Raw genomic sequence first — 27,194 nt, 5'->3', positions numbered from 1 at the left:
GGATGGCCATAGTTTGGAGAACCCTGATCTACGGGAGAGTTTTTGTGTTCATTCCCAAAGTGCAGAGCAGCAAGTGGATCGGCAAATTGATTGTATTGCATGAGTCCATTGTTGCTCAGTGTAAGTGGTAGCAAGATCTTTCTCCCATTGGAGAAGTGGTTTGGACTTGGTAAATGACTTCTTTTGGTTTAGAATATTGTAGAAAAGTGAGATACCTTTGCGTTCTGTGAAGGAGCGAGATAGGTAATTCCAAGCGAGTTTGGGAAGAGTGTAAAAATGGTGGGATTGTTTAGATAGGCAATGAGACATCCTAAAATTGGGGAGATAATTGGAATTCTTGCTGAAGTGATGTGAATTACTTAATAGAGGAGCCATTAAAAAGATCCTGAATACATGATATGCCGTGATCAGACAGTTGGCGTTTGCACATTTGATTGTCTTTTAAGGGAAGCGCGGCATTGGTGTATATTATTTTATATAATGCTTACAATGATCAGCTTTTATTTTTTATGTTAAACCTTTATCCCAAAAGAAAAAAAAAATGTTTATAGCAACTGATTCAAAAGTGTGAGCTGGAGTTTGGTTTCAATGCGTTAGTGTAGCTAAATCTGGTAGTTGATAACACTCCCTTCCCTGACGGCATTGTGGTGGATAAGGGGTTACCACCAGTCCTCCTGTATGGGGCCCAGGCCAGCATGGGGGCCCAGGCTGGGTGAATGGACAGAGAGAGTGATCTGCATGGCAGGGGGACAATTACTGGAACCGATCCCCTGTATGGCTCTCTCAGCAGCAGCTGAAACCTGGCTTCTTCTCCTCTCCCTCCCGCTGGCTTTCAGCTGCTGCAGTGAAATCTGAATGGGGATTGGTTCCAGTTATTGCCCCCCACCTACACACATCACTCTACCTGTGCACCATTAACTTCCCCCTGCTGCCCAGGCCCACCTGTGTGCCCCACCCCCGCAATGCTGTCGACTTCCCTCCTCTCCCTCCGACTAGCTATTGCAAGCACACAGTGAATGGAGAGTGCGGGGAGGGTCCGGTAAATGTGTCATATTTGCTATCCCCTTCCTTTCCTAAATGAACACAATGAGGGAGTTACCAATCACTTACTGTGTTCATTATAACTAAAGAATAGTGTTTTTTTGTTGGGGGGGGGGGACTGTCCAGTTGGCTGTATGGGACCCTGTGGTTTTTAACAGCAGTCCTGAATGCTGCTGTCCAAAAGTGCCCCCTGTGCTCCTTCATCCAGAGTGGGGGATCTCTAATACAGGAGGTGTGTTACTGGCCAGATCACTGGGTGAACACAAAGGGAAAACAAAAAAATCCTAAAAAAGGAAAATGAATGCAGCCGCCACATCTAATGATTGGTAAGTTGCAGTATATTACATTTTTGATTTTGGGTTTAATACCGCTTTAATGTTTGATCCTTCTAAAAATGTCGATGTGTTCTAACCTTCCACCAGCTGGAGTGCTTTGATGTTTCCACTACAATAAAAGTATCATATTCCTGCTTTATCTGATTTTCATCTTTCTTGTTTCCAGGAGTATAAGATGCCTTCGAAACATTATTCATTGGAATTTAATCACAACTTTTATCCTTCGGAATATCATGTGGTTCCTCCTTCAGATGATTGACCATAATATTCATGAAAAAAATGAGGTACGACGATTCTGTATGTAACTGTCATTTCATTGGACTGCCACGGACAAAGCAATATAACAATGAATCAGCTCAAGTGTATGTAAACCCAAAACTTTTTTTTTTTTTTAATCCCTTGACGCCGATGGCACACAAATATGCGGCCTCACAGAACTGAGCTTTTTCCCATGGGGCCGCATATTTGCATACCTGTCTTTGTGCTGGGAGCGCACCGCTCGGTTTGCTCCCAGCACTGAGACCGTGGTGTCAATGAGAGCCCCGGGCCCCGTTCTAACGATCGGGACCCGGGACTCATGATCGCTGTGATAGCCTCTGATTGGTTATCACAGTGATCAGTCACTGTGCACCCCGGCCCCCTTGTTTTTTCTCTCTCTATGAATGGAGAAGAGAGATACATTGTATCTTGCTAACTCTTGACATAGAGAGATAAAAAAAAGTTTGTAAAAAAAAAAAGATAAATAAATATTAAAAAATAAAATAAAAAATAAATAAAAATACCTAGATCAAGGTTTGATCTAGTTCAGTGCCAGGGTTAGTGTTTCGGTCAAAGGTCAGGGTCAAAGATCAGGATTTAAAAAAAAATTGGTATCAGTGTCAGTTAGCATTAATGTCAGTGTGATTTAGGTAAAAAAAAAAAGAAAGACAAAAACAAAATGCGGCCTTGTACATGAACTGTTTCTAACGTCATCACGCACAGAGCATGCTCTATAGACTGGAACAGTCCATTGCTGGACCGTGGGAGAGCACGAGTTTCCAGGAGGATCAGGTGTGTGTAAACTATGTGCTCACCCCTTAAAAAAAATGAGCAGTTGACCCATGCAGTGCAGGTACAACTCCACTGCATGGGGAAAAAATGTGCCTGTAGTTGGGCTTTAAAGATAACAAAAACAAAAATAAATTTTGGTGTGTAATATTCTTCTTCAGTACAGAGATTGTACTTTTTTTTTCTGCCACTGGATGGTTAGCATCACTCAACTCACTTTAAGCCCAGGTCATCCTGGACATTCCCCCAGCCAATGACTGGACAGTGAAAGGAGAAGCAGCACAGTGATGAGCTCATTTCTTTGTCACTCTGCATTCTCCTCCTATCTGCATGTCAGCACAGGAACTGATTGGCTTCTTTTGCTGCTTCTTCTCATATTCTAGCCCTGCTGTACAGCAACTGCAAGAGGCTGATACTAGGTCACATTCAGGTACTTACGCTGCTTGTATAATGTATTAATGGTTATAGAGCTGCATCCATTTGTGTCTTTTATACGTATCTGCCCACGGTTCAGTTTAATTTCTTTCTCAGTGGCAACACTCACCAGGACAAATAGAACACAGACAGCAATACAAACTTGACAGAGGGTCTAACCCTTCCCTGTTCTCTCCAAAACTTAAGAGAAGTTTTGATTTTACAGGCAGTTTTACCATGTATTCAGATTTGTCTCATGAGCTGATAGAAGACACATTTGGGGTTGATTTACTAAAATATCAGAGGCTGTCCACTTTGCAAAAAGTATTTTTAAGGCTGCAAAGAGAATATTAGTCAATAAGGTGACCCATTCCCTAACTGGATTAACCAGTCGAGTGCAGGATATTTCCTAGCACATGATTGGTTGATTAACCTCTTGTCAACTAAGGTATGTTTATAAATGTCCTGATATTCAAGGGGTTAAAGCAAGCTCACAGAAGGGCCCCCACCCCTTCCCCAATGGCAGGGCCCATAGGGGTTTCCAAGCTCTCCCGTTCCTCCAGGGGGCCCAGGACCATGGCAGATGGCTGCACCAAAGAGAGCAGGAGATGTTTGGGGAACGACCACCTTTATTACTGTAACCGCTATTGTAGCACCCTCCTACATAGGCCTTTGGGTAAATTTAAGCAGGCCATAGACGCAGCTTTTTTGGTTGCAGGAAAGAAAATTGCTTAAATTCCCTCATCAACACAGTTAGTGTTGAATCCCTCCCACGGAGCCATTGTTTTCTCCTGGCAGAGGGGCGGGGGGGAGTCATCCCTGCCGAGAGAACACCATGTATACTGCCAGCAGCTATAATAGCTACCAGCAATAATCGTATGTAAAATCCAACAGGCTGGTTGTACCCAAGTTGATGGATTGATCAACTTGGGTACATTCAGCCTGCCCATACATGGTTCGAATCTCGGCCAGTCCCTGCTCAACCGGCTGAGATTCGAACCTTCAATGGCCAGCTTTAGTTTGGGGCTTCTGCTGTAGCCACAGTAGCCAGAATGGTTTGGTTTGGTCTGCTTGAGACTCCACATGCTGTAAGTTTTAATGACCGTCCTTTGACTCTAGAAGAAGCTTCTGGAGGTTAGGGCAGGAGGATTCAAATACCCTACCTGAATATGTAGTAGGGCCTATCCAATCCCTGGGAGGGTGTGCTCAGATAGTGGATGGGATCCTGTTAAATAGACTGGGGTCCAGAGGAGAAGGTCTTTCCTCTGAGTGGGAATGGATCTGTAAGCTCCAGGGGCTGGTTGCCCTGGGGCAGTACTGAGCTGGATGCACTAGCATCTACTAGCAATAACTATACAAGAAGGCACTGTTTACTGAGCCAGAGTGGATGATTGCACTAACCTGGGAAAGAACCTATTAATGTCCACAGCGTCCCCTTCGGGGGTAAACACTACACTATATAGCCAAAGGTTTGTGGTCAACTAACCATCACACCTACGTACATGGCCGAATATATGTTAAAGTGTATCTTCAGGAGAAAGGAAAATGCCTCCCTTGTAGTTTGGCTGCCCCCACATTATCAAGGTTAAATGCTCGTTTAGGTCTAGAGTCTGGAAAAAAAATGCTCCTGCAGTGGACTGTCCCTTGGTGTCCTCAAGACCATTGCAGGGCTATAGACTCTGCATTATACTTGATGACGTCAGAGGAACTGTGACAGCTCCAGGGAGTCTACAGGGGTGTAGGATCACCTAGGGCAAACTGCCTTTTCTGGTACCCAAGATGTGAAAGAGCAGCCCCAAAGGTTGGATTTTTGTGTTCCCTGGAGTTCAGTTTTAAAACTACAGCATACCAAGACATTTTGAACAATTGTACACTTCCAATCTTGTGGTAACAGTTTGGTGAAGGCCCTTTGCTTTTCCAGCATGGCTGTGCTCATGAGTTTGATGTGGAGGAACGTGAGTGTCCTGCACAGAGCCCTGATCTCCACCCTACTGAACACCTTTTGGATGAATTACAACTCTGATTGTGATCTAGGTCTTCTCCTCCAACATCAATACCTGACCTCACAAATGTTCTTTTGGTTGAATGGGTACAAATTCCCACAAACACGCTCCAAAATCTTGTGGAAAGCCTTCCCAGAAATGTGAAGCCTGTGTTAGCCTCAAAAGGGGGACAACTCTACATTAATCTTGATAAGGGAAACTAGGAAGGAAGGAGTGCCCAGAGTCCAAAGGAATATGAGTTTAATGGCAGATTAAAAGGTGTTTATTGGAAGTAGAAACAAATACATCAATCCAACGCGTTTTGGGGGAAAGGACCCCCCTTCTTCAGGGCTATCAAGCAAGCGTGAGAAATACAAGGAATTAATATATAAGAACAAGCTATACAAGCAAAAGTGAAAAAATTGTTCTTATACCTTGTATTTAGATATTCGTTTTTTGTATTTCTCATGCTTGCTTGATAGCTCAGAAGAAGAGGGGTCCTTTCCCTCAAAGCGCGTGGGATTGATGTACTTGTTTCTACTTCCAGTAAACACCTTTTCATCTACCAGTAGCCTCCCTGGCGGTATTCCCAAGTGTAGCTCGGGGTAAAGTTTCAGTACCAAAAGCGGTAACCCCGAGCTACACTCGGCGTTGCTCGGGGATCTGTTCTTCTCTTATCTTGTCCTGCGCTCCTGCGATGTCCCTCCTGCAGTGTCCCCTGTAATGTCCTCTGGCGGATGCCGGAATCTGTCTTCTGGGTTCCGTCCCCTGCGACGTCGGGATGTACGGGGGATGGGACTGGCGGGAAATTTGAAAATGACAAAAAGTGACATTCACTAAATACACTAAAATCACATAGTATAACATTCCTGTATCAAACCATTTCACATACATTTTGTCCCGAGTGCTTTGTCCGGCGCCCTGCCTGCATTTTTACTGTTCTTTCTGCCTGGAAACTGAGAAACGTCCATGGCGTCCAAAAAGCGTCCCTTTAGGTCAAAAGCGGTTTTAGACCGGCTAGAGATCAGCAATAGTAAATCAGAACCACTTGCAGAATTGAGTGATAATGATTTGTGGGGGAAATTCCTCATCAGACACTGAAAACGATTATGCGACTTTGCTCAGTGATGTGCGAACTTGGCGCTATATTTCACATTTCAGTGTTTTTGGTTTGATTATATTATTGAATTAAATTTATTATTATATTATTATTTTTTATGATTATTTATTAAATTATAATTTATGATTTCGTGTTTCAAGTTTTATCATCCCCGGGATGTTTACTAGACTCTTGTTCGGACAGATTTCAGTGAGTTATTCCTAAAAATTACAGCCTACAATAAAAAAAATACATATTTCCATGCAAAAAAATGGTACCGCTTTCAGCACAAAAAAACGGAAAGAATCAGACCGCCAAGGAGGTTAAATTCATATTCCTTTGGACACAGGGTGCTCCTTCCTTCCTATTTTTCAAGTCTACATTCTGCAACGACTATAACGCCATACTGAAAAGGCAACAGTCCAAGCCCCAAGAGGGTTCACCACCATCATACAAAATTGGACAGAACCTACTGGAGGAATGCCTCCCACTTGCCCACACTATGACCCATCCATGACTAGAGATCGATCCAGTAAGTCCAGCATGGCCTTCAGCACAAACAAGATTATTTTGGAAGCAAGATGATTTTGGAATATAGGTATGATGGTCAGGTTTCCACCAACTTTTGGGCAATCAGTGCACCATATAGCAATTATTATTATTATTATTATTATTATACAGTATTTATAAAGCGCCAATAGTAAAGCGTAAAGCGCTGTACATTACAGAGGGGAACAGAACATGTGACATAACAATACAATGCAAAACATGAGGGGATCGAGGGCCCTGCTCTTTCGAGCTTACAATCTAGGAGGGAGGGGATGGTGGCACAGGAGGAGATAGCTGTGGGGGATGGAGTGGTAGGAAGAGTGGAGGAGGTCAAGTTAGCAGGGGGTGGGATAGGCTTCCCTGAAGAGATGGGTTTTCAGGGTGCGCCTAAAGGAGAGGAGAGTAGGTGATAATCTGATGGGTTGGGGCAGGGAGTTCCAGGGGATGGGTGACACCCTGGAGAAGTCCTGGAGGCAGGCATGGGAGGAGGAGACCAGGGAACTAGAGGGAAGGAGGTCTTGTGAGGAGCGGAGTGTGCGTGCTGGGCGGTACTTATGATGTCAATGTGAGCTCCTAATTGAAATATGTGGCATATGACATAGGCACTCTTATATTTTCCACAAAGCTTTTATCTTTTATGGATTTGTGCTTTGCCTGAACAAGTATTCTCTTCTACTTAATAGACTTCAAATGGCCTTGAACGAATCTTTGAAAGGCCTGAGAACTGGAAGTCTTTTGTGTTGTACACCTGAGGTCAGATCGATCATTTCTGTAATCCTCATTATTTTCAGCCTTCTGTCTCCATCTTAGTCACCTCTACTTACTGAAACAGCGTGGGTTTGTTCAACAATACATTTCTCCGCACTTCTGATGCATGCATCTCCAACATTGGTGGGCTCATATGTGCCTCTTGTTCGGAAGATATAATAGATAGATAAAGGACTAGAATAAGAACAGGTAATGGTCTTTATAAAAAAAAAGTTAGTTTGGTGGAAAGAAAAGAATTGTTAATTGCTTTCTTGTATTTTAGTATTAGGTAAAAGGACAAGTGACAAACCACAAAATAGTCAAGTCATGCCAGGATACAGGGCTAAAAAAAAGTTTAAGATGGTATTAAACCCAAATAACAAAAAGTGCCAAATATTGTAGCTTACCAATCATTAAAGCTCAGTTCACACAAATGCGATGCGATTTCCCGTATGACTACGTAGTGCAACTTGCTTGCGACTTTGATGCGACTTCAATGCAACTCAGCTCACAGAAGTCTCATCAGCATTAGATGAGAATCAATTCCTATAAGACTTTGGAGAGATCAGTGTTTTTTTTTAACCCTTACCTCTCCTCCCCGGTCATCCTTGCTGCCTAAAATCTCTCCTCCCAAGCACATTCCATTCACACCTGAGCATAGCAGAAACATGCATACCCTATCACATTTTTCCCCCTTTTCTCTCCCGTAAATGCGATTTGCACGTAGGCCAACCCATTCAAATTGTGCATTTTGGCACATTTGTAGTGCGTTTTGCTGCGCGACAAGCCTGGCATCTACAAATTGTCGTTGGGATGCCATTAACAATTTGGCTGCCTTTACATCTGTGCATTTCTGAACGTGTGGCAACCCGCAAACAAAAACCTTGCTTTGATCTGGAAATGTGCATCACACTTAGGTTGCCATAATGGCATGCTAACCGTGATTGGGGTGTCGTTAACACCGGTTAAGAAGCCGATCTCCGACTTTAGCACAGAGCTGGTGATCGGCTTCTTTGGACTGCAACCGGCGCATGCAGGGGAGGACTGACCATTTGGGAACCAGGGCACTGCCCGAGGGCCCGGGGTCAGTAGGGGGCCCCATGAGATGCCCCTGGTTCCTTTCATAGGCTTTTTTGGGTGTGGTTTGAGTGTGAGTGAGGAAACAGGGGCCACATGATCCCCGGTTGCCTGGGGGCCCCATGAGTTGTCAGTCCGCCCCTGGGCACATGCACAGTTGCTTCAGGGGATACTCATTTTACTGCTACACCAGGACGGGGGCAGCTGTCACTGTGCTGGCATCCTGCTCCTGCACCCCTTGTGATGGTGTCAACTGGAGCGGCCCGCACCCCCTTAGCGTCGCCACTGGTGGTTATATGATCGGAAAGTTCCCGACCACAAGTAGAGATTGGGACCTTTCCATGAGGCACCGGTGAATGTGCCGTGTGCGTACAGAGCGCATGCTCTCGGCACATCCTTTGCGTACATTGGGCATGCATATCTGCAGCCCCTCAGCACCAAGGCCCAGCCGCCGAGAGGCCTCTTATTTGCGTGCGCTTTGCACCAAGTGGTTCAGCAATTACAGCTGCAGGTTTTTTTTTTCTCTTGGGATACCAATTACTAGATGTGGTGGCTGCATTTGTTTTATTTTTTTAGGCTTCTTTACCTCTATTTTCAGAAACCAATTTGGAGGGCAACGTTGTCAGTCTTGGGTGGGGGGGGAGTTAGCTGCACTAGCAGATTTAGATACACTAACAAGCTGACCATTTGGAAACTTGTGCGCTGCCCGAGGGCCTGGGGTCAGTAGGGGGCCCCATGAGATGCCCCTGGTACCTTTTTCATAGGTTTTTTTGAGTTTGGGCAAGGACACAGGGGCCCCATGATCCCCTATTGCCCGGGGGCCCCATGAGTTGTCAGTCCGCCCCTGGTCCAGGCGTTGAGGAACTGCAAGTCCCATAAGGCCTTGCCAGACTCTGACAGCCACAGGCAAGACTCCCAGAGGCATGATGGGACTTGTAGTACTTCAACAGCTGGAGGGCCATAGTTTGGAGACCCCTGCACTAAACCATAGAAGCCGAGTGTATAGTGAGTGCAGGGCAGGGTCCGGGGAGACCGGATATAGTGAATGCAGGGTCCTGGGAGACCAGATATAGTGAATGCAGGGTCCGGGGAGACCAGATATAGTGAATGCGGGGTCCGGGGAGATCGGATATAGTGAATGCAGGGTCCAGGGAGAGCGGATATAGTGAATGCAGGGTCCTGGGAGAGCGGATATAGTGAATGCAGGGTTCGGGGGAGACCAGATATAGTGAATGCCGGGTCCGGGGAGATCGGATATAGTGAATGCAGGGTCCGGGGAGACCGGATATAGTGAATGCAGGGTCCGGGGAGACCGGATATAGTAAATGCCGGGTCCTGGGAGATCAGATATAGTGAATGCAGGGTCCGGGGAGTGCGGCTATAGTGAATGCAGGGTCCGGGGAGAGCGGATAGAGTGAATGCAGGGTCCGGGGAGAGCGGATATAGTGAATGCAGGGTCCGGGGAGACCGGATATAGTGACTGCAGGGTCCCGGGAGAGCAGATATAGTGAATGCAGGGTCCGGGGAGAGCGGATAGAGTGAATGCGGGGTCTGGGGAAACCGGATATAGTGACTGCAGAGTCCGGGGAGACCGGATACAGTGAATGAAGGTCCGGGGAGAGTGGATATAGTGAATGCAGGGTCCGGGGAGACCGGATATAGTGAATGCAGGGTCCGGGGAGACCGGATATAGTGACTGCAGGGTCCGGGGAGACCGGATATAGTGAATGCGGGGTCCGGGGAGATCGGATATAGTGAATGCAGGGTCCTGGGAGAGCGGATATAGTGAATGCAGGGTTCGGGGAGACCAGATATAGTGAATGCCGGGTCCGGGGAGACCGGATATAGTGAATGCCGGGTCCGGGGAGACCGGATATAGTGAATGCAGGGTCCGGGGAGACCGGATATAGTGAATGCCGGGTCCTGGGAGATCGGATATAGTGAATGCAGGGTCCGTTGAGAGCGGCTATAGTGAATGCAGGGTCCGGGGAGAGCGGATAGAGTGAATGCAGGGTCCGGGGAGAGCGGATATAGTGAATGTGGGGTCCGGGGAGAGCGGATAGAGTGAATGCGGTGTCCGGGAAAACCGGATATAGTGACTGCAGAGTCCGGGGAGACCGGATACAGTGAATGAAGGGTCCGGGGAGAGTGGATATAGTGAATGCAGTCCGGGGAGATCGGGAGAGACTTGATGAAAAATATGAAAAATCTTTTATTGATCCATAAAAAGAGGACAACCAGCACAAGGACTGTCCTAGCTGTTAACGAGTTTCACGTGGCCATGTGCCTAATCATCATAGTTTGGTTTTAATTAAGCACGTGGCCGAGTGAAATGCGTTAATAGCTATCTCAGTTCTTGTGCTGGTTGTCCTCTTTTTATGGATCAGTAAAAGATTTTTCATATTTTTCATCAAGTCTCTGGTTTGCGACCATTTTATCCTTTTTCTACACGATCATGGTGGCGATCCAGGTCTTGCACCTGCATGAGGTTTGAGTTAATTGTTTCACCTGAGCGGTATCTTCATTGGACCCTTTACCAGTCCATACATTCAGTGCTGGAGGTGCCGGAACTGCGTTCCACCGCTTTCCCACTGAAAAAAAGTCCTGGTGATGAGACAGGTGGGAAGCCTCACTTTCCTCATTCACTACATGCGCTGCTAGTAATACGAAGTCATGTCACAGCTTACTAAGCTTCAAAGAGGGCAAATTGTTGGTGCCGCTTAGCTGGTGCCTCTGGGACTGAAGTCATTTATTGGCCGGGTCGCCAGGTTCAGTATCAAAGGTTATGGCGGTATACAGCTTCCAGGAAAACGTCATCTGATGAGCATAAGCGCAGTCCACATGGTAATCTGACCGAAAGAGTCAAAAGGACATTGTGCAGGATTGTGACCCGGAATACGAAAACAACTGCTGCAAAAGTGACTGCAGAGCTCAATCTCAGTCCCGTAAAGCAAAAGAATGTTACATCACTTCCCATTTCAGTGTCAAACATTGTCACTTTCACGCCTACATATCATGTAATGTTTCCATTTTTTTGTCTAACCCTTGTAGTTTATTTTTCATTTTGCATTAAATTGTAGTAGTTCGATAGATGGTTTTGTTTGTTTGTTTTTAAACAGGGAAATTTTGTTGCCATTTCTTAACAGCTGACACTAGAAATAAAAGTTATTAGTAATAATGATAATAATAATTTATATAATCATTGGTATTGTTAATAATGATGTAGTTTATATTTAATTTTGCATTCGATTGTAGTTCGATAGATGGGTTTGTTTGTTTGTTTCTTATACAGAGGAATTTTGTAACCATTTCTTGATAGTTGACATGAAAAATAAAATGTATTATTATTAATAATAATAATAATAATAATAATACTATTATTATTAATAATAATAATCATATTAGTAGTATTATTATTAATAATAATAATTTTCATAATAATACTGCTATTAATGTTGTAGTTTATTTTTAATTTTGCATTAGATTGTTATAGTGCAATAGACATTTTTTTTAACAGAGGATAGTTGTAGCCATTTCTTGATAGTTGACACTAGAAATAAAATGAATTAATATTATTATTATTAATAATATTAATAATAACATAATACTACTACTATTAATGTTGTAGTTTATTTTAAATTTTGCATTTGATTGTTATAGTGTGACACACATTTTTTTACGGGATATTTGTAGCCATTTCTTGATAGTTGACACAAGAAATAAAAGTAATTATTATTAATAATAACAATAACTAGAAGAGGTACAATTTCTGGGGAAATTGTGTGAAGTGTTCTTGCATCCAACCGTAACCAAGTGATTGATGAAATGTAAGCAGTGCACATGGCCAGCCTGATAGAGAAATGCATTTCAACTTGTATTTAGCAGCTCACAGTCCAGCCTGGTGACTCAGCTGCCTGGTGAGTCATCGTTGGTTGCTATAGCAACTCACTCAGTCACAGCAAGCTTAGAGGGGCTTTTATAAACAAACTGCTCCAACTTGCCAACTTCCCTGGTGGTTGCCATCTTCAACATCTTCGGACGCTTTCCCCCCCCTTCCAGTCCGGACGCTTCCCCCCCCCTTCCAGTCCGGACGCTTTCCCCCCCCCTTCCAGTCCGGACGCTTCCCCCCCCCCCTTCCAGTCCGGACGCTTCCCCCCCCCCCTTCCAGTCCGGACGCTTTCCCCCCCCCCCCCCTTCCAGTCCGGATGCTTTCCCCCCCCCCTTCCAGTCCGGACGCTTTCCCCCCCCCCTTCCAGTCCGGACGCTTTCCCCCCCCCCTTCCGGTCCGGACGCTTTCCCCCCCCCTTCCGGTCCGGACGCTTTCCCCCCCCCTTCCGGTCCGGACGCTTTCCCCCCCCCTTCCGGTCCGGACGCTTTCCCCCCCCCTTCCGGTCCGGACGCTTTCCCCCCCCCTTCCGGTCCGGACGCTTTCCCCCCCCCCCTTCCGGTCCGGACGCTTTCCCCCCCCCCCTTCCAGTCCGGACGCTTTCCCCCCCCCCCTTCCAGTCCGGAAGCTTTCCTCCCCCCCCCCCCCCTTCCAGTCCGGAAGCTTTCCTCCCCCCCCCCCCCCCTTCCTGTCCTGGGCAATTTTCAGCTTTCAGCGCTATCACATTTTGAATGACAATTGCGCGGTCATGCAACACTGTACCCAAATGAATTTTTTACCATTTTTTTGAGACAGATAAAGCTTTATTTTGGTGGTATTTATTCACCCCTCGGATTTGTATTTTTTTTGCTATGTAAATTAAATGTCCAAAAAAAAGGGTTTTTTTTAATAAAATTTTGCAAATAATATTTCATCATAAATCTTGGCCAAAATTTATTCCGTTTTTATCTTTTTAGTAAAAAAAAAAAAAATCCAAATTAGTTTATAACCAAAAATTATAATTTTTAAACATTTTTTTTTTACATTTTTATTTTATTTATATTATTTTTTATTTTTTTTTACATACTTTTTTACATACTGTCACCCTAGCAGCACAGTGTTACCATGGTGACACTGTACTACTTGTGGGGGGTGATGAAGATTTTTTTTTTTTACACTGATTGCTTTTACACCCATATAGGATGTAAAAGCAATCATTTCTCTTTCTCTCTGTGTGCATTCCTGCACTCATTGAGAAGTACTGAGTGAGCTGTGATTGGTCACAGCTTGTCACATGGTACAAGGCTTTTGTGAATAGCCTTGTACCATGTGACCTCTGTGATCATTCACAGATTTCACACGTAGTAAGCAATGATGTCACAAGTGACATCTTGCTTACTACTTTGCATGTGATCACTGACTGGCCAATCAGTGATCACATGATCGGGACCTCGTACAGAGGTCCCGTCCGACGATCGGTGTTTCACTGTGTCCGGAGGACACAGCGGGCACCGGATCGCGGTGCTGCGCGCTCCCAGGCAGCGCGCACAAGCAGGGTGCGGGGAGGCCGTTTATAAACGGCCACCCGACCCTACAGTGCCACCGTCCGGCCGTTTATATGTAACGGCCGGTCGGGAAGTGGTTAAAAGTATAAATGAGACTCGCAAGACATTTTGATGTATAGTATGTCTCTGAAATATTAAAAATGAAGGCAAAGTCGCAGTTTAAAAATGCCCCTTAAAATTTGAGGTGGCTAGAGTGGAGTTTCAATGAATGTCAATGGGCGGCGTGAGTTGCAAACAAATGGTCATATTGTGAAAACTATCAGGACTATGGCTTAGCCGTGGACATTTTTAGTGTCAGCCGGGATTGCTGAACGTTTTGATATAAGATATGTGTAGGTGGGCTTGAAAATGAGGGAGAGATGGCAGTTTACAAATCATGTTCTGATTTTTCAGCTCACACTCTAGCTTTTGTCGGCTCCCACTCTAGTATTGAACATTCCGCCATTCATTCCTATGGGACCAATTTCACCACAAAAACGGCAATATTTCGTGAACCATTCGGGGAAACGTTCCACAAAGTGATAGCCCACCAATCGGGAACAATCCGCACGTTTACGTATATTACTGTCTATGTAGTGTAAACACTGTGGGAGGAGTTAGGGGGGTAAATTTGGCTATAATAATAAGAATATATATGTGAGATAACAGGGAGGGGTCTGCCATGCAGGAACACCTAAAAAAGAGAGGCAGGGAACAACGCTCAACTTCCAAGTGTTCTGGAACGGGGCCTAGGCTCAGAGAAGTTTGTATTGCCCTTCAGTGTCACTTAGTGAGATCCTCACATCAGTATCATTGAACTTCCCCAGAGAGATCCTCATTGTCAGTATCACTGAACTCCCCAAGGAGATCCTCCTATTGGCATCACTCCTGTCAGTAATCACTGAATTTCCCTCAGAGAGATCCTCACATCAGTATCAATGAACTCCCCCAGAGGAATCCTCACCTCGGTGGCACTGAAACGGCCCTAGAGAGATCCTAACCTGGTGTCCATTGAGCTTTTCCAACCTCTCCATCTACTCAGTACGCTCCGAGTCTTTATAAACCGCCCGAACTACCAAAATATCAACCTATGGAGAGTCAAATTTGAATTTAACTTTAAAATCTTTCTTTTGGCTTTTATTTTCACTTCCAAAGCTTTCTGGCTCTATAAACCAACTAAAAACACAAATCATTCAGATTTAATCAACCCTGAGGTGGCAAAACCCATTTCCCAGAATCCTTTGCAACGATATGCAAATGAGCAGGTTCAGCCAGTAACATTCAAATCCTAACTGTCACCAGGGTGCCTATGAGAGCTCCCAACTGACTTTTCATGCCATAGCTGGACATGGGAGCAGGACCACGGCAACTGCCCATAAAATGACAGTTTTCTTACCTAGAAAGATCGGGGGGGGGGAGGGAGGGAGGGGGGAGGGGGGATTCTGCTGTAACAACTCATTACTAGAAAATCTACAATTTCTGGGGAAATTGTGTAAAGTGTTCTTGCCGCAACTTTTACCAAGTAATGATGACATGTAAGCAGTGCACATTGCAAGCCTGACAGAGGGAGAAATGCATTTCAGCTTGTATTTACCATCTCACAGTCCAGCCTGTGTGACTCAGCTGCGTGTGAGTCATGTTTGGTTGCTATAGCAACTCACTCTGTAAGGAATGTCATTAGCTGTGCTCTAAACAGGCTTTTTAAACTTGGCAAGTTCACTGGCGATTGCCATCTTCAAACGCTTGTAGTTTTAAAAGTATAAAAGCTACTGTGAAAAGGTTTATATTGTGACAATCACAAGGAAAATACCTACAGTTTGATGTATAGTATGTCTCTGAAAGATAAAAAATGAAGGCACAGTCGCAGTTTAAAAATGTCCCTTAAAATGTCTGGTGTCTACAGTGGAGTTTCAATGAAAGTCAATGGGAGGGGTGATGTGCAAACAAATGGTCATATCCTGAAAACTATCAGGAGTATGTCCTAGCCGTAAACATTTTTAGTGACAGCAGGGTTAGCTGAATGTTTTGATATAAGATATGTGTAGGTGGGCTTGAAAATGAAAGAGTGATGGCAGTTTACAAATCATGTTCTAATTTTTCAGATTTTTCCTTTGCACACTCTAGCTGTGCTGTGCTGCTCAATGCATTCCTATGGGAAAATTTCGCCACAAAAACCGCGATATTTCGTGAATGATTCGGCGAAACGTTCCACAAAGTAATAGCAATCCGATCGGGAACAATCCGCACGTTTTGATATATTACTTGTCTTTGTAGTGTAAAAACTGTGGGAGGAGTTAGCGTGGCAAATTTGCTATAATAATAAGAACTAGAAAATCTACAATTTCTGGGGAAATTGTGTAAAGTGTTCTTGCCGCAACCTTTACCAAATGATTGATGAAATGTAAGCAGTGCACATTGCAAGCCTGATAGTGAGAAATGCATTTCAGCTTGTATTTTGAAGCTCACAGTCCAGCCTCGTGAGTCATCTGCCTCTTGAGTGACCTTTGGTTGCTGCACCTGGAGAGGGCGGAGTAGGCTCACTGTGCTGAGACAGCTGGGTTGCTATGACAACTCACTCTGAGAGGAATGTCAGCATGCCTGTTCTAAACAGGCTTTTTAAACTTGCCAAGTTCAATTGCGTGCTAAAATTAGTATTAATTAAATATTAAAGAAAAGAAACATAGTGTCTTATCCGGGATATCAATTATTTATTTTTATTTTAATTTTTTTTTTATTTTAATTTTAATTTTTATTTTATTTTATTTTATTTTTAATTTTATTTTAATTTTATGTTAATTTTAATTTTATTTTTATTTTATTTTAATTTTATTTTTATTTTTATTTTAATTTTATTTTATTTTTAATTTTATTTTTATTTTTATTTTAATTTTATGTTAATTTTAATTTTATTTTTATTTTATTTTAATTTTATTTTTATTTTAATTTTATGTTAATTTTATTTTTATTTTAATTTTTTTTTTAATTTAATTTTATTTTTATTTTAATTTTTATTTTATTTTTAATTTTATTTTAATTTTATTTTAATTTTAATTTTATTTTTTTTTATTTTAATTTAATTTTTATTTTATTTTTATTTTTATCCAGACTGAATAATAATACCATCTCATTTATACAGAAGGAACTGTCATTCCCACTGCAAATATTTTTTATTTATTTTAATTTTAATTTTAATTTAATTTTTATTTTATTTTTAATTTTATTTTTATTTTAATTTTAATTTTATTTTATTTTTTTATTTTAATTTTAATTTTATTTTATTTTTATCCAGACTGAATAATAACACCATCTCATTTATACAGAAGGAACTGTCATTCCCACTGCAAATATTTTTTATTTTTTATTTATATTTTTCATTCATAGTTTTTGTTTTTTCACATTGATAAATTAATTTATTTTATATATTTACACAAATCATATATTTAAGTATAATTAATTGATGTAATTATTTGATTATCGGTGGTACACTTATGAATTCATTATATCACATAAGGTAGAATATATTGGAGCGCGGTACACTACTGGCATTCGTGAACATTTTTAGTGACAGCAGGGTTAGCTGAACGTTTTGATATAAGATATGTGTAGGTGGGCTTGAAAATGAAAGAGTGATGGCAGTTTACAAATCATGTTCTGATTTTTCCTTCCACACTGCAGCTTTCTCACTTCTCACTCTAATGTGACTCAGCTGCCCCCTGAGTGACCTTTGGTGCACCTGTGACTCAGTCAGTCACAGGTATGTGACAAGCTCTGCTCTAAACACAGTGCTCAAACTTGCCAAATTCACTGGCGATTGCCATCTTCAAACGCTTGTAGTTTTAAAAGTATAAATGCTACCGTGAAAAGGTTGTGTATGTATAGTATGTCTCTGCAATATTAAAAATGAAGGCACAGTCGCAGTTTAAAAACGTCCCTTAACATTTCAGGTGGCTGTGAGTGAAGTTTCAATGAAAGTCAATGGGAGGGGTTATTTGCAAACAAATGGTCATATTCTGAAAACTATCAGGAGTATGTCCTAGCCGTAAACATTTTTAGTGACAGCAGGGTTAGCTGAACGTTTTGATATAAGATATGTGTAGGTGGGCTTGATAATGACAGAGTGATGGCAGTTTACAAATCATGTTCTGATTTTTCCTTTCACACTGCAGCTTTCTCACTCTAATGTGACTCAGCTGCCCCCTGAGTGACCTTTGCTTGCACCTGTTACCTCAGTCAGTCACAGGTGTGTGACAGCTCTGCTCTAAACAGGCTATTTAAACTTGCCAAGTTCACTGGCGATTGCCATTTTCAAACGCTTGTAGTTTTAAAAGTATAAATGCTACCATGAAAAGGTTTATACTGTGACAATCACAAGAAACAGACCTAAATTTTGATGTATAGTATGTCTCTGAAAGATAAAAAATGAAGGCACAGTCGCAGTTTAAAAACGTCCCTTAAAATGTCTTGTGTCTAAAGTGGAGTTTCAATGAAAGTCAATGGGAGGGATGAGGTCCAAACAAATGGTCATATTCTGAAAACTATCAGGAATATGGCTTAGCTGTGAGCATTTTTAGTGACAGCAGGGTTAGCTGAACGTTTTGATATAAGATATGTGTAGGTGGGCTTGAAAATGAAAGAGTGATGGCAGTTTACAAATCATGTTCTGATTTTTCTGATTTTTCCTTTACACACTCTAGCTGTGCTCTGCTGCTCAATGCATTCCTATGGGAAAATTTTGCCGCAAAAACCGCGATATTTCTTGAACGATTCGGCGAAACGTTCCACAAAGTAATAGCAATCCGATCGGGAATAATCCGCACGTTTTGATATATTACTTGTATTTGTAGTGTAAAAACTGTGGGAGGAGTTAGCGTGGCAAATATGGCTATAATAAGAAACGGAATAAGAATAAGAATATATATGTGAGATAACAATAAGTGTTCCTTGCTATGCAAGAACACTTAATAATATAACTATCATTGATATTGTTAATAATGTTGTAGTTTATTTGTAGTCCAATAGAATGGTTTGTTTGTGTTTTTTTAATAATAATATAGTAATAATAATAATATATTCATTGGTATTGTTATTAATGTTGTGGTCTATTATGCTGGTACAAGGTGGAGAGCAAGATGTAACCATTTCTTGATAGCTGATACTAGAATTAAAATGAATTATTATTAATTATTATTATTATTAGTAATATTAATGATAAAATAATAATACTAGTATGAATAATCTTATAGTTTATTTTACATTTTGTATTAGATTGTCATGTGCGGTAGACTTTTTTTTTCAACAGGAGAATTTTGTAGCCATTTCTTGACAGTTGACACTAGAAATAAAAGTTGTTATTATTAATAACAATATCATTGGTATTGTTTATAATGTTGTTGTTTATTTGTAGTCCAAGAAACCAGTTTTTTTATTAATAATAATAATTATAATTATATATTCATTGGTATTGTTATTAATGTTGTGGTTTAATATGCTGGTGCGAGGTGGAGAGCAAGTGGTAACCATTTCTTAATAGTTGATACTAGAAATAAAATTAATTATTATTATTGTTATAAATAATATTAATAATAAAATAATGCTATGAATAATGTTGTAGTTTATTTTTAATTTTGCATTAGATTGTTATAGTGCAATAGACTTTTTTTTTAACAAGGGAATTTTTTTGCCATTTCTTGATAGTTGACACTAGAAATAAAAGTAATTTATTATTATTATTATTATTATACAGGATTTATATAGCGCCAACGGTTTGCTCAGCACTTTACATTATAGTGGGAGACAATACAGTAACAATACAGTTCAATACAAGAGGGAATTGAGGGCCCTGCTCCTTGGAGCTTACAATCTAGGATTAATATTATTATAATTATTATTATTAATATTAATAATAATATCATTGGTATTGTTAATAATGTTGTAGTTTATTTGTAGTCCAATAGACTGGTTTGTTCATGGGTTTTTTAAATGATAATATAGTAATAATATATTCATTGATATTGTTATTAATGTTGTGGTTTAATATGCTGGTGCGAGGTGGAGAGCAAGAGGTAACCATTTCTTAATAGTTGATACTAGAAATGAAATGAATTATTATTAATATTATTATGAATAATATTAATAATAAAATAATACTAGTATGAATAATGTTGTAGTTTATTTTTAATTTTGCATTAGATTGTCATGTGCGGTAGACTTTTTTTTAACAAGGGAATTTGCCATTTCTTGACAGTTGACACTAGAAATAAAAGTAATTAATGTTATTATTATTAATAATAATAATAATAATAATAATAATAATAATATAATTGGTATTGTTAATAATGTTGTAGTTTATTTGTAGTCCAATAGACTGGTTTGTTCATGGGTTTTTTAAATGATAATATAGTAATAATATATTCATTGGTATTGTACAGCGCTGAGCGAAATGTTGGTGCTTTATAAATACTGTATAATAATAATATTGTTATTAATGTTGTGGTTTGATATGCTGGTGCAAGGTGGAGAGCAAGAGTTAACCATTTCTTAATAGTTGATCCTAGAAATGAAATGAATTATTATTAATATTATTATTATGAATAATATTAATAATAAAATAATACTAGTATGAATAATGTTGTCGTTTATTTTTAATTTTGCATTAATTGTCATGTGCGGTAGACTTTTTTTTAGCAGGGGAAATTTTTTAGCCATTTCTTGACAGTTGACACTAAAAATAAAAGTTATTATTAATATTATTATTAATAATAATATAATTGGTATTGTTAATAATGTTGTTTATTTGTACTCCAAGAGACCAGTTTGTTTTAATAATATAGTAGTAATAATTATATATTCATTGGTATTGCTATTAATGTTGTGTTTTTTTATGCTGGTGCGAGGTGGAGATAACTTCCCTGCCTCTCCAACTCATCAAATCAGAAAACGCTTTGAATTCATTTTCATTTAGCAAATACATAGCATTCTTTGAATGGTGCACGTACCGAGCAGCCGACCTCCTGTGTTCTCGATGCATTAGGCCAGCCGCTCTGCACGTTACCCGGAAGCTAGGGGAGCTTACTGGAGTTGGGGGGTCTACTTCAGTGATTTTCAGCTTCCAGGGGCATCAGCCAGGCACAGTATATACATAGTTACATTAGTCCAAGCTGGACCAATGTAACTATGTATCACATACCGATGCCTGGTATTATTCTTTAACATTCTATTACAGAAGCATATAAAAATGCCAGAAAAACCCTTAAAAAGTAATAATGACCCCAAATCATTATAGATACTGTTTAAATGCAGCTCCCATCTTGTCTTCCAGATCTGGTGTCGATGTATCACAACGATTTACAATTACTTTGTGGTAACCAACTTCTTCTGGATGTTTGTGGAAGGCTGTTACCTCCATACTGCCATAGTGATGACCTACTCTACGGACAAGCTGCGCAAATGGGTCTTCCTCTTCATAGGATGGTGTAAGCCTCTTCCTTACATTTTTAAATTGTTTTTACGGATTGTCTGAAAAATGTGAGTGGTTGTAAATCCTTCCATATACCCAGTGAAGTGACTGGCCTCAGGTGATACTCCTATGTAGGTTGTACTTGTATATTCGCAGCCCTCTCGGCTCTACAGCCTCCTAAAACACATGTATCAAAAGCTACTTCTCAGCTCCAGAAGGCAGGGGGTAGGGACATCACACAATGCAAAGCACAGAGCAGGGAGCTGAGTGTAAAATGAGACCTGAGTGGAGGGAATGGACATGCCCCCCCTCTACACAGTCTCATAGAGAGAAATGGGCAGCTGAGGCTGTCAATCACCCGTTGTGTTCTGGGGGCATCTCCTGAGATTCTGTGGTGTTGGGATAACTATTACACTTGTATTTGTAACTGCTCCCCTGTCTACTGGATGCACTTGAAGACAAAGCTGCATTTCGTTTTGAGACAGAGGAGAGACCAGGGGTGTGGTCAAGCGTAGGGCCAGAGGGTTGAAGGGGGCTCAATCATATAGGCTGTATGGGGCCCCATGATTTCTAACAACAGCCCTTGCTGGTTAGGCTAAGGTTATGGTTAAAGATGGTTAAAAGGTTATGGTTGGGTTAAGCTTCAAGATTAAGTGCTTAGGTAATGTAAAAGGAAACTCTCTCTTTGGCCATTCAGGGCAAAGTGACAGGTCCTCTTAATAATCCACCTGCACCCACTCCCACTGATACAAAGCTTCCCCATGCTATCTCACCCACACTGTTTGCCTGTTGGAGCCCAGAGTCTACTCCCTGTGTGTACTGTATGTCGGTCTGTGTTGGAGCTCACACAAGGGGGTTAAGTATGGATGGGATTTTTTATTAAAGTTTAACTCTAGACAGATACACTATATGTCCAAATGTATGTGGACACCTGGATACCACACCTTCTTCTATGTCCAAATGTTTGTGGACACCTGGCTATCACACCTTCTTCTATGTCCAAATGTTTGTGGACACCTGGCTATCACACCTTCTTCTATGTACAAATGTTTGTGGACACCTGGCTATCACACCTTCTTCTATGAACAAATGTATGGGGACACCTGGCTATCACACCTTCTTCTATAAACAAATGTTTGTGGACACCTGGCTATCACACCTTCTTCTATGTACAAATGTTTGTGGACACCTGGCTATCACACCTTCTTCTATGTCCAAATGTTTGTGGACACCTGGCTATCACACCTTCTTCTATGAACAAATGTATGGGGACACCTGGCTATCACACCTTCTTCTATAAACAAATGTTTGTGGACACCTGGCTATCACACCTTCTTCTATAAACAAATGTTTGTGGACACCTGGCTATCACACCTTCTTCTATAAACAAATGTATGTGGACACCTGGCTATCACACCTTCTTCTATGTACATATGTATGTGGACACCTGGCTATCACACCTTCTTCTATGTCCAAATGTTTTTGGACACCTGGCTATCACACCTTCTTCTATGTACAAATGTATGTGGACACCTGGCTATCACACCTTCTTCTATGTACAAATGTATGTGGACACCTGGCTATCACACCTTCTTCTATGTCCAAATGTTTGTGAACACCTGACTATCATACCTTCTTCTATGTACAAATGTATGTGGACACCTGGCTATCACACCTTCTTCTATGAACAAATGTATGTGGACACCTGGCTATCACACCTTCTTCTATGTCCAAATGTTTGTGGCCATCCCTCCAAATGATGGAGTTCAGGTGCTTCCACTGAATGGTACTCCGATGGTAATGTTAAAACTACATCATAAAAGACATTGCGACAATTGTGCTCTTCCATCCCTGTGGTAAAAGTTTTAGTGAAGACCCTTTTGTGTTCCTGCATGATTGTGCCCTTGTGTGCAAATCCAGCTCCATAAAGACCTGGAAAGAAAAGGGGATGCTGTTGCGCTTAGGAAAACAAATGTATATATAAAAAAACTAAATAATACCTATACAGCAGCAGTCCTAATTATGAACTCGTATACACAAACTCTTAAATATTTCATATAGACCACGCTTAGGCCATACAATCAACTAAGTAACAGAGTACAAATTGAAGTGATAACAATGGACAAAAAAAAAAATATATTAGTATTCAGTCCCAACATGGGAATTTAAGTGCATTGGTGCTGTATCCTTAACCGTGAACCTCCGTACTGAGGTAACAAGTGCTTCACTGTGCTCACACTGGTGCCCCACATAGATGTAAACTCACCGTCATCCCATGACCACCTATCTCTAGGTTAGTCAAATGTGCTGTTGGGACTATCCCAGTATGCAATATGGTATTGTTGGCTGGTATCCCTTCCCACTCTTAACTGTGGTTGCTGGTGGTAACCGGTAACCCTCCACTAGGGCTGCATCAATAATAGAAAGCTCCTCTCCTCCACAGGCAGTATTTCATATTCTCAGCATAAAATAAAACAAAACCAGACATCCCATAGTGTAAAACCTTAAGAGCTTTAATAATGGGGTCAAACAATAAAAATGCCACTCACAAAAAAGTGCCTTTCCTGGCACTAGGTGTATTCAGCCATGTTGTATATGAATGGAAGTTAAAATGGCCACCACGTTCCAGCGTGCGTTCCAAACGGCGGAAGTGACATCGCTGGAAGTTGCGTCATAATCCCTCAACGTGTTTCGACCAATAGATCGTCTTCAGGAAGTACAAATCCAGCTCCATAAAGACATGGTTTGACTTATTTGGTGTGGAGGAACTCAAGTGCCCTGCACAGAGCCCTGACCGCAACCCTACTAAACATCTTGAAGATGAATTAGAATGCTGATGGTGAGCCAGGTCTTCTCATCCAGCATCAATACCTGACTTCACAAATGAGTTCTAATTCCCACAGACACTCCAAAATCTTGTGGAAAGCTTTCCCAGAAGAGTGGAGGATGTTATATCCTCAAGTAAAAGGATAACTCCATATTAATGAGATTTCCAAGCTCATATAGAGAGATGGTCAAATGTCCAGAAACCTTTGGCCGTATAATGTACATTTGGTGATAGAAGAAGAGAAGGTGTGATGGCCAGGTGTCCTCAAACTTTTGGATATATAGCGCAGCCTTTCTCAACCAGAGTGCCCAGGCACCCTGGGGTGCCTTGAGGTTTCTTCAGGGGTGCCTTGGCAAAATGTCTACAAATTGCCCAAAACCCAGTGGGTGGAACAAGTCTGCCTTTTAGTTACACAAAGCCACAGGTTTTCATTGTGCACCATTCCGACCTTCTGGCATCCAACGTCCTGAAAGCCAATGACATCATCAGTTGATAAGGAGGATGTCAGCTGCCTGCACAGCATCCTAGTTTGACCCTCCCCCGCCCCTCTCCATCAGTTTACAAAGAGACAAAACAGAGGGCACACCGGCCTTGTGCATTACCTTTTAAAAATGTATTTATTGTATAAAATATGGTAATATACTCACAAAGGATAAAATGTCAAAGGCACATCATATGAAGTACAGCAAGGTCCAATCACACCGGATAATATCGGTAGTGGGATTAATAGACCTCCACCTTCTGACGCATTTCGGGGCCTTGCCTCTTTCTCAGAGCCCTTTCCATCAGTGCTGGGGTCACATTAGCTCAGTGATGGAGAAAAACTGAGGGAGTAGAGAAGCCATGGAATACTACTCAGTACCAGTGTATAAAAGTGTATTTGCTTTGGGAGAATAAATCACCTCTAATGTTGGGTGTCCTACGTGTGTGGATGTTGCTGTGTTATAGAAAACTATTAGAATAGTTTTTCACATTTTAGAATGGGGTGCATTTTTAAAATTATGGACAGTCCTAAGGCACCCCATTCTAAAATGAGTTGCCTCAAGAGTGTCCATAATTATTATTATACAGGATTTATATGGCACCAACAGTTTGCGCAGAGCTTTACAATATAAGGGAGACAATACAATTACAATACATTTCAGTGCAGAAGGAATGTGAGGGCCCGGCTCGTGGAGCTTACAATCTAAAGGACACAAGTCCATAATATTAAAGGGTGCCTCGGGACTGTCCAGAATTTTAAAGGGTGCCTTGACTAAAAAAAGGCTGAGAAATACTGATATAATGTATAAAAGACACAAATAAATGCAGCTCAGTAATCACTAATACATCATTAAATGTATTAGTTAAATACAAGCAGTGCTGGATTCCACTCCAACAAACTAAGGCAACGTAGGTCCAACGCTCATATTGCAGTGCATTGAAATACATGGTTAGGCACTCCAACAGATTGTGCTTTATGCACTGCGTTGTCAAAAATAGTGCTTGATTGTTCTTTAGGACCTGTTGGTGCATTGCCATTCCATTCATTTGAATGTATTGCCTTAATGCAATGTGTGTTAGAAAAGAATTATGTTAATGCACCGCACTGGAAAATTACCCCATATCTCCTATTTTTTGGAGCGGTTTTAGTGATAGGACCATTGTAAAAGTATTGTTGAAATATTACCGTGTGTTGGTCAAAAAAATGTCCTCACCAGCAGAAACAAATGTCCTCACCAGCAGAAAAAAATGTCCTCACCAGCAGACGCCAAAGGCTGGGCTATACGGGCGGATGCCCCCGGTGAAAATTTCTTAGGGGCGCATAATCATACTTCCCAACCGTCCTAGATCTCCCAGGAGTTCTGGCACTTGGCCCCATCAATTCACCTGCCAGAGGCGTGCTATCCCCGGACAACCAGGCCCCTGCCCTGCATTTCCTTCTGGATGCTCTGGGTCCCTAGCGCCACAATCTCCCCCTTTGCACCACCCAGCATTTCTCCCTGTCTGCTGCTTAGAACAACGCTACACTTCAGAGTCGAGAGAAGCTAGGCTCCTCCTTGGCTCTGCCGTGTATTATGCACAAGAGGAGGAGGAGAAGGGAGGAGGGATGTACACTTGTATTGATTTATGCTAATCTGAGGTCTGTTTCCTCCTGGGGCCATACTCCTGAGGGGGTAGAGTGGGAGAGAAGGTAATAAAGATTTGTGCTGGGGTGGATTTATGTTAGGAGGAGTGGGGGGTGTTGGTATAAGGATTTGTACTGGGGGGAGAATTGATAGGGTAGAGGATTTGGGGGGGCATCTGTGCTAGAGGAGGGAAAGTATTTGTGCTGGGAGGGGGATTTGTGCTAAAAGGAGGGATATGGGGGGAGGCTTTGTGCTGGAAGGGGGGATTTTGGTAATGATGTGTGCTGGAAGGGGGGATTTGTGCTTGAAGGAAGGATTTGGGGGGGAGGATTTGTGCTGGGAGGTGGATTTGTGGGAGGATTTGTGCTGGGAGGGGGATTTGTGCTAGAAGGAGGGATTTGGGGAGAGGCTTTGTGCTGGAAGGAGAGATTTGGAGGAGGATGTGTGCTGGAAGGGGGGATTTGTGGTAGAAGGAAGGCTTTGGGGGGAGGATATGTGCTAGAAGGAGGGATTTGGGGGATGATTTTTGCTAGAAGGAGGTATTTGGGGAGGATGATTGTGCTGGAAGGGGGGATTGGGGATTTGAGGGTAAGGTAAGGTGTGCCAGGACAAGGTCATCTAGAGCCCACAGAGAACATGCCAAATTGCGCCTCCCCCAAGATTTATGAGCATTATGTGTCAGCAAAAAGCTCCCCCACCCAAATTTCCCCTTCGAATACCAAACCCCTCCCCCAATCTTCTTGTGGTGTCCCCACCTCATATGAAACCACAGCACCCAGGGCAGCTTCCCCTCCTGTCTACCCCTTGTCCTTGCCCTCAAGGTAAGGCACGGACTTTCCTATCCTATATAATTATAAATATATATATTCTGGTGGAAGGGGCTCAGGGAGTGCTAATGTTCATGGGTTATGGGGTGCAATACTTGCTTGGCAACCCACGCTGTGCCACTGGCCAAATAATGCTTACTTTGCCAGGGCAGGGGCGGACTGACAACTCATGGGGCCCCCGGGCAATAGGGGATCATGGGGCCCCTGTGTCCTTGCCCAAACTCAAAAAAGCCTATGAAAAAGGTACCAGGGGCATCTCATGGGGCCCCCTACTGA

General features: G+C 41.9%; 1 protein-coding gene across 2 annotated transcripts in view; it reads left to right on the top strand.

Annotated features, from left to right (window-relative positions):
• Positions 1 to 27,194, top strand: part of CRHR2 (corticotropin releasing hormone receptor 2) — a 403,994-nt gene that overhangs the window by 316,523 nt on the left and 60,277 nt on the right. For both annotated transcript variants that reach the window (XM_089659264.1, XM_089659263.1), the window contains exons 5-6: positions 1,543 to 1,660; positions 21,019 to 21,172. In XM_089659264.1, coding sequence (XP_089515390.1) covers positions 1,543 to 1,660; positions 21,019 to 21,172 — 272 coding nt within the window. The remainder of the gene's footprint in view (positions 1 to 1,542; positions 1,661 to 21,018; positions 21,173 to 27,194) is intronic.

The sequence above is a fragment of the Staurois parvus genome, unplaced genomic scaffold (genome assembly GCF_062004578.1).
Source record: "Staurois parvus isolate SC_StPar_1 unplaced genomic scaffold, SC_StPar_1.0 ptg001145l, whole genome shotgun sequence".
Taxonomy (NCBI): Eukaryota; Metazoa; Chordata; class Amphibia; order Anura; family Ranidae; genus Staurois; species Staurois parvus.
This window is presented reverse-complemented; position numbering and strand designations above follow the sequence as displayed.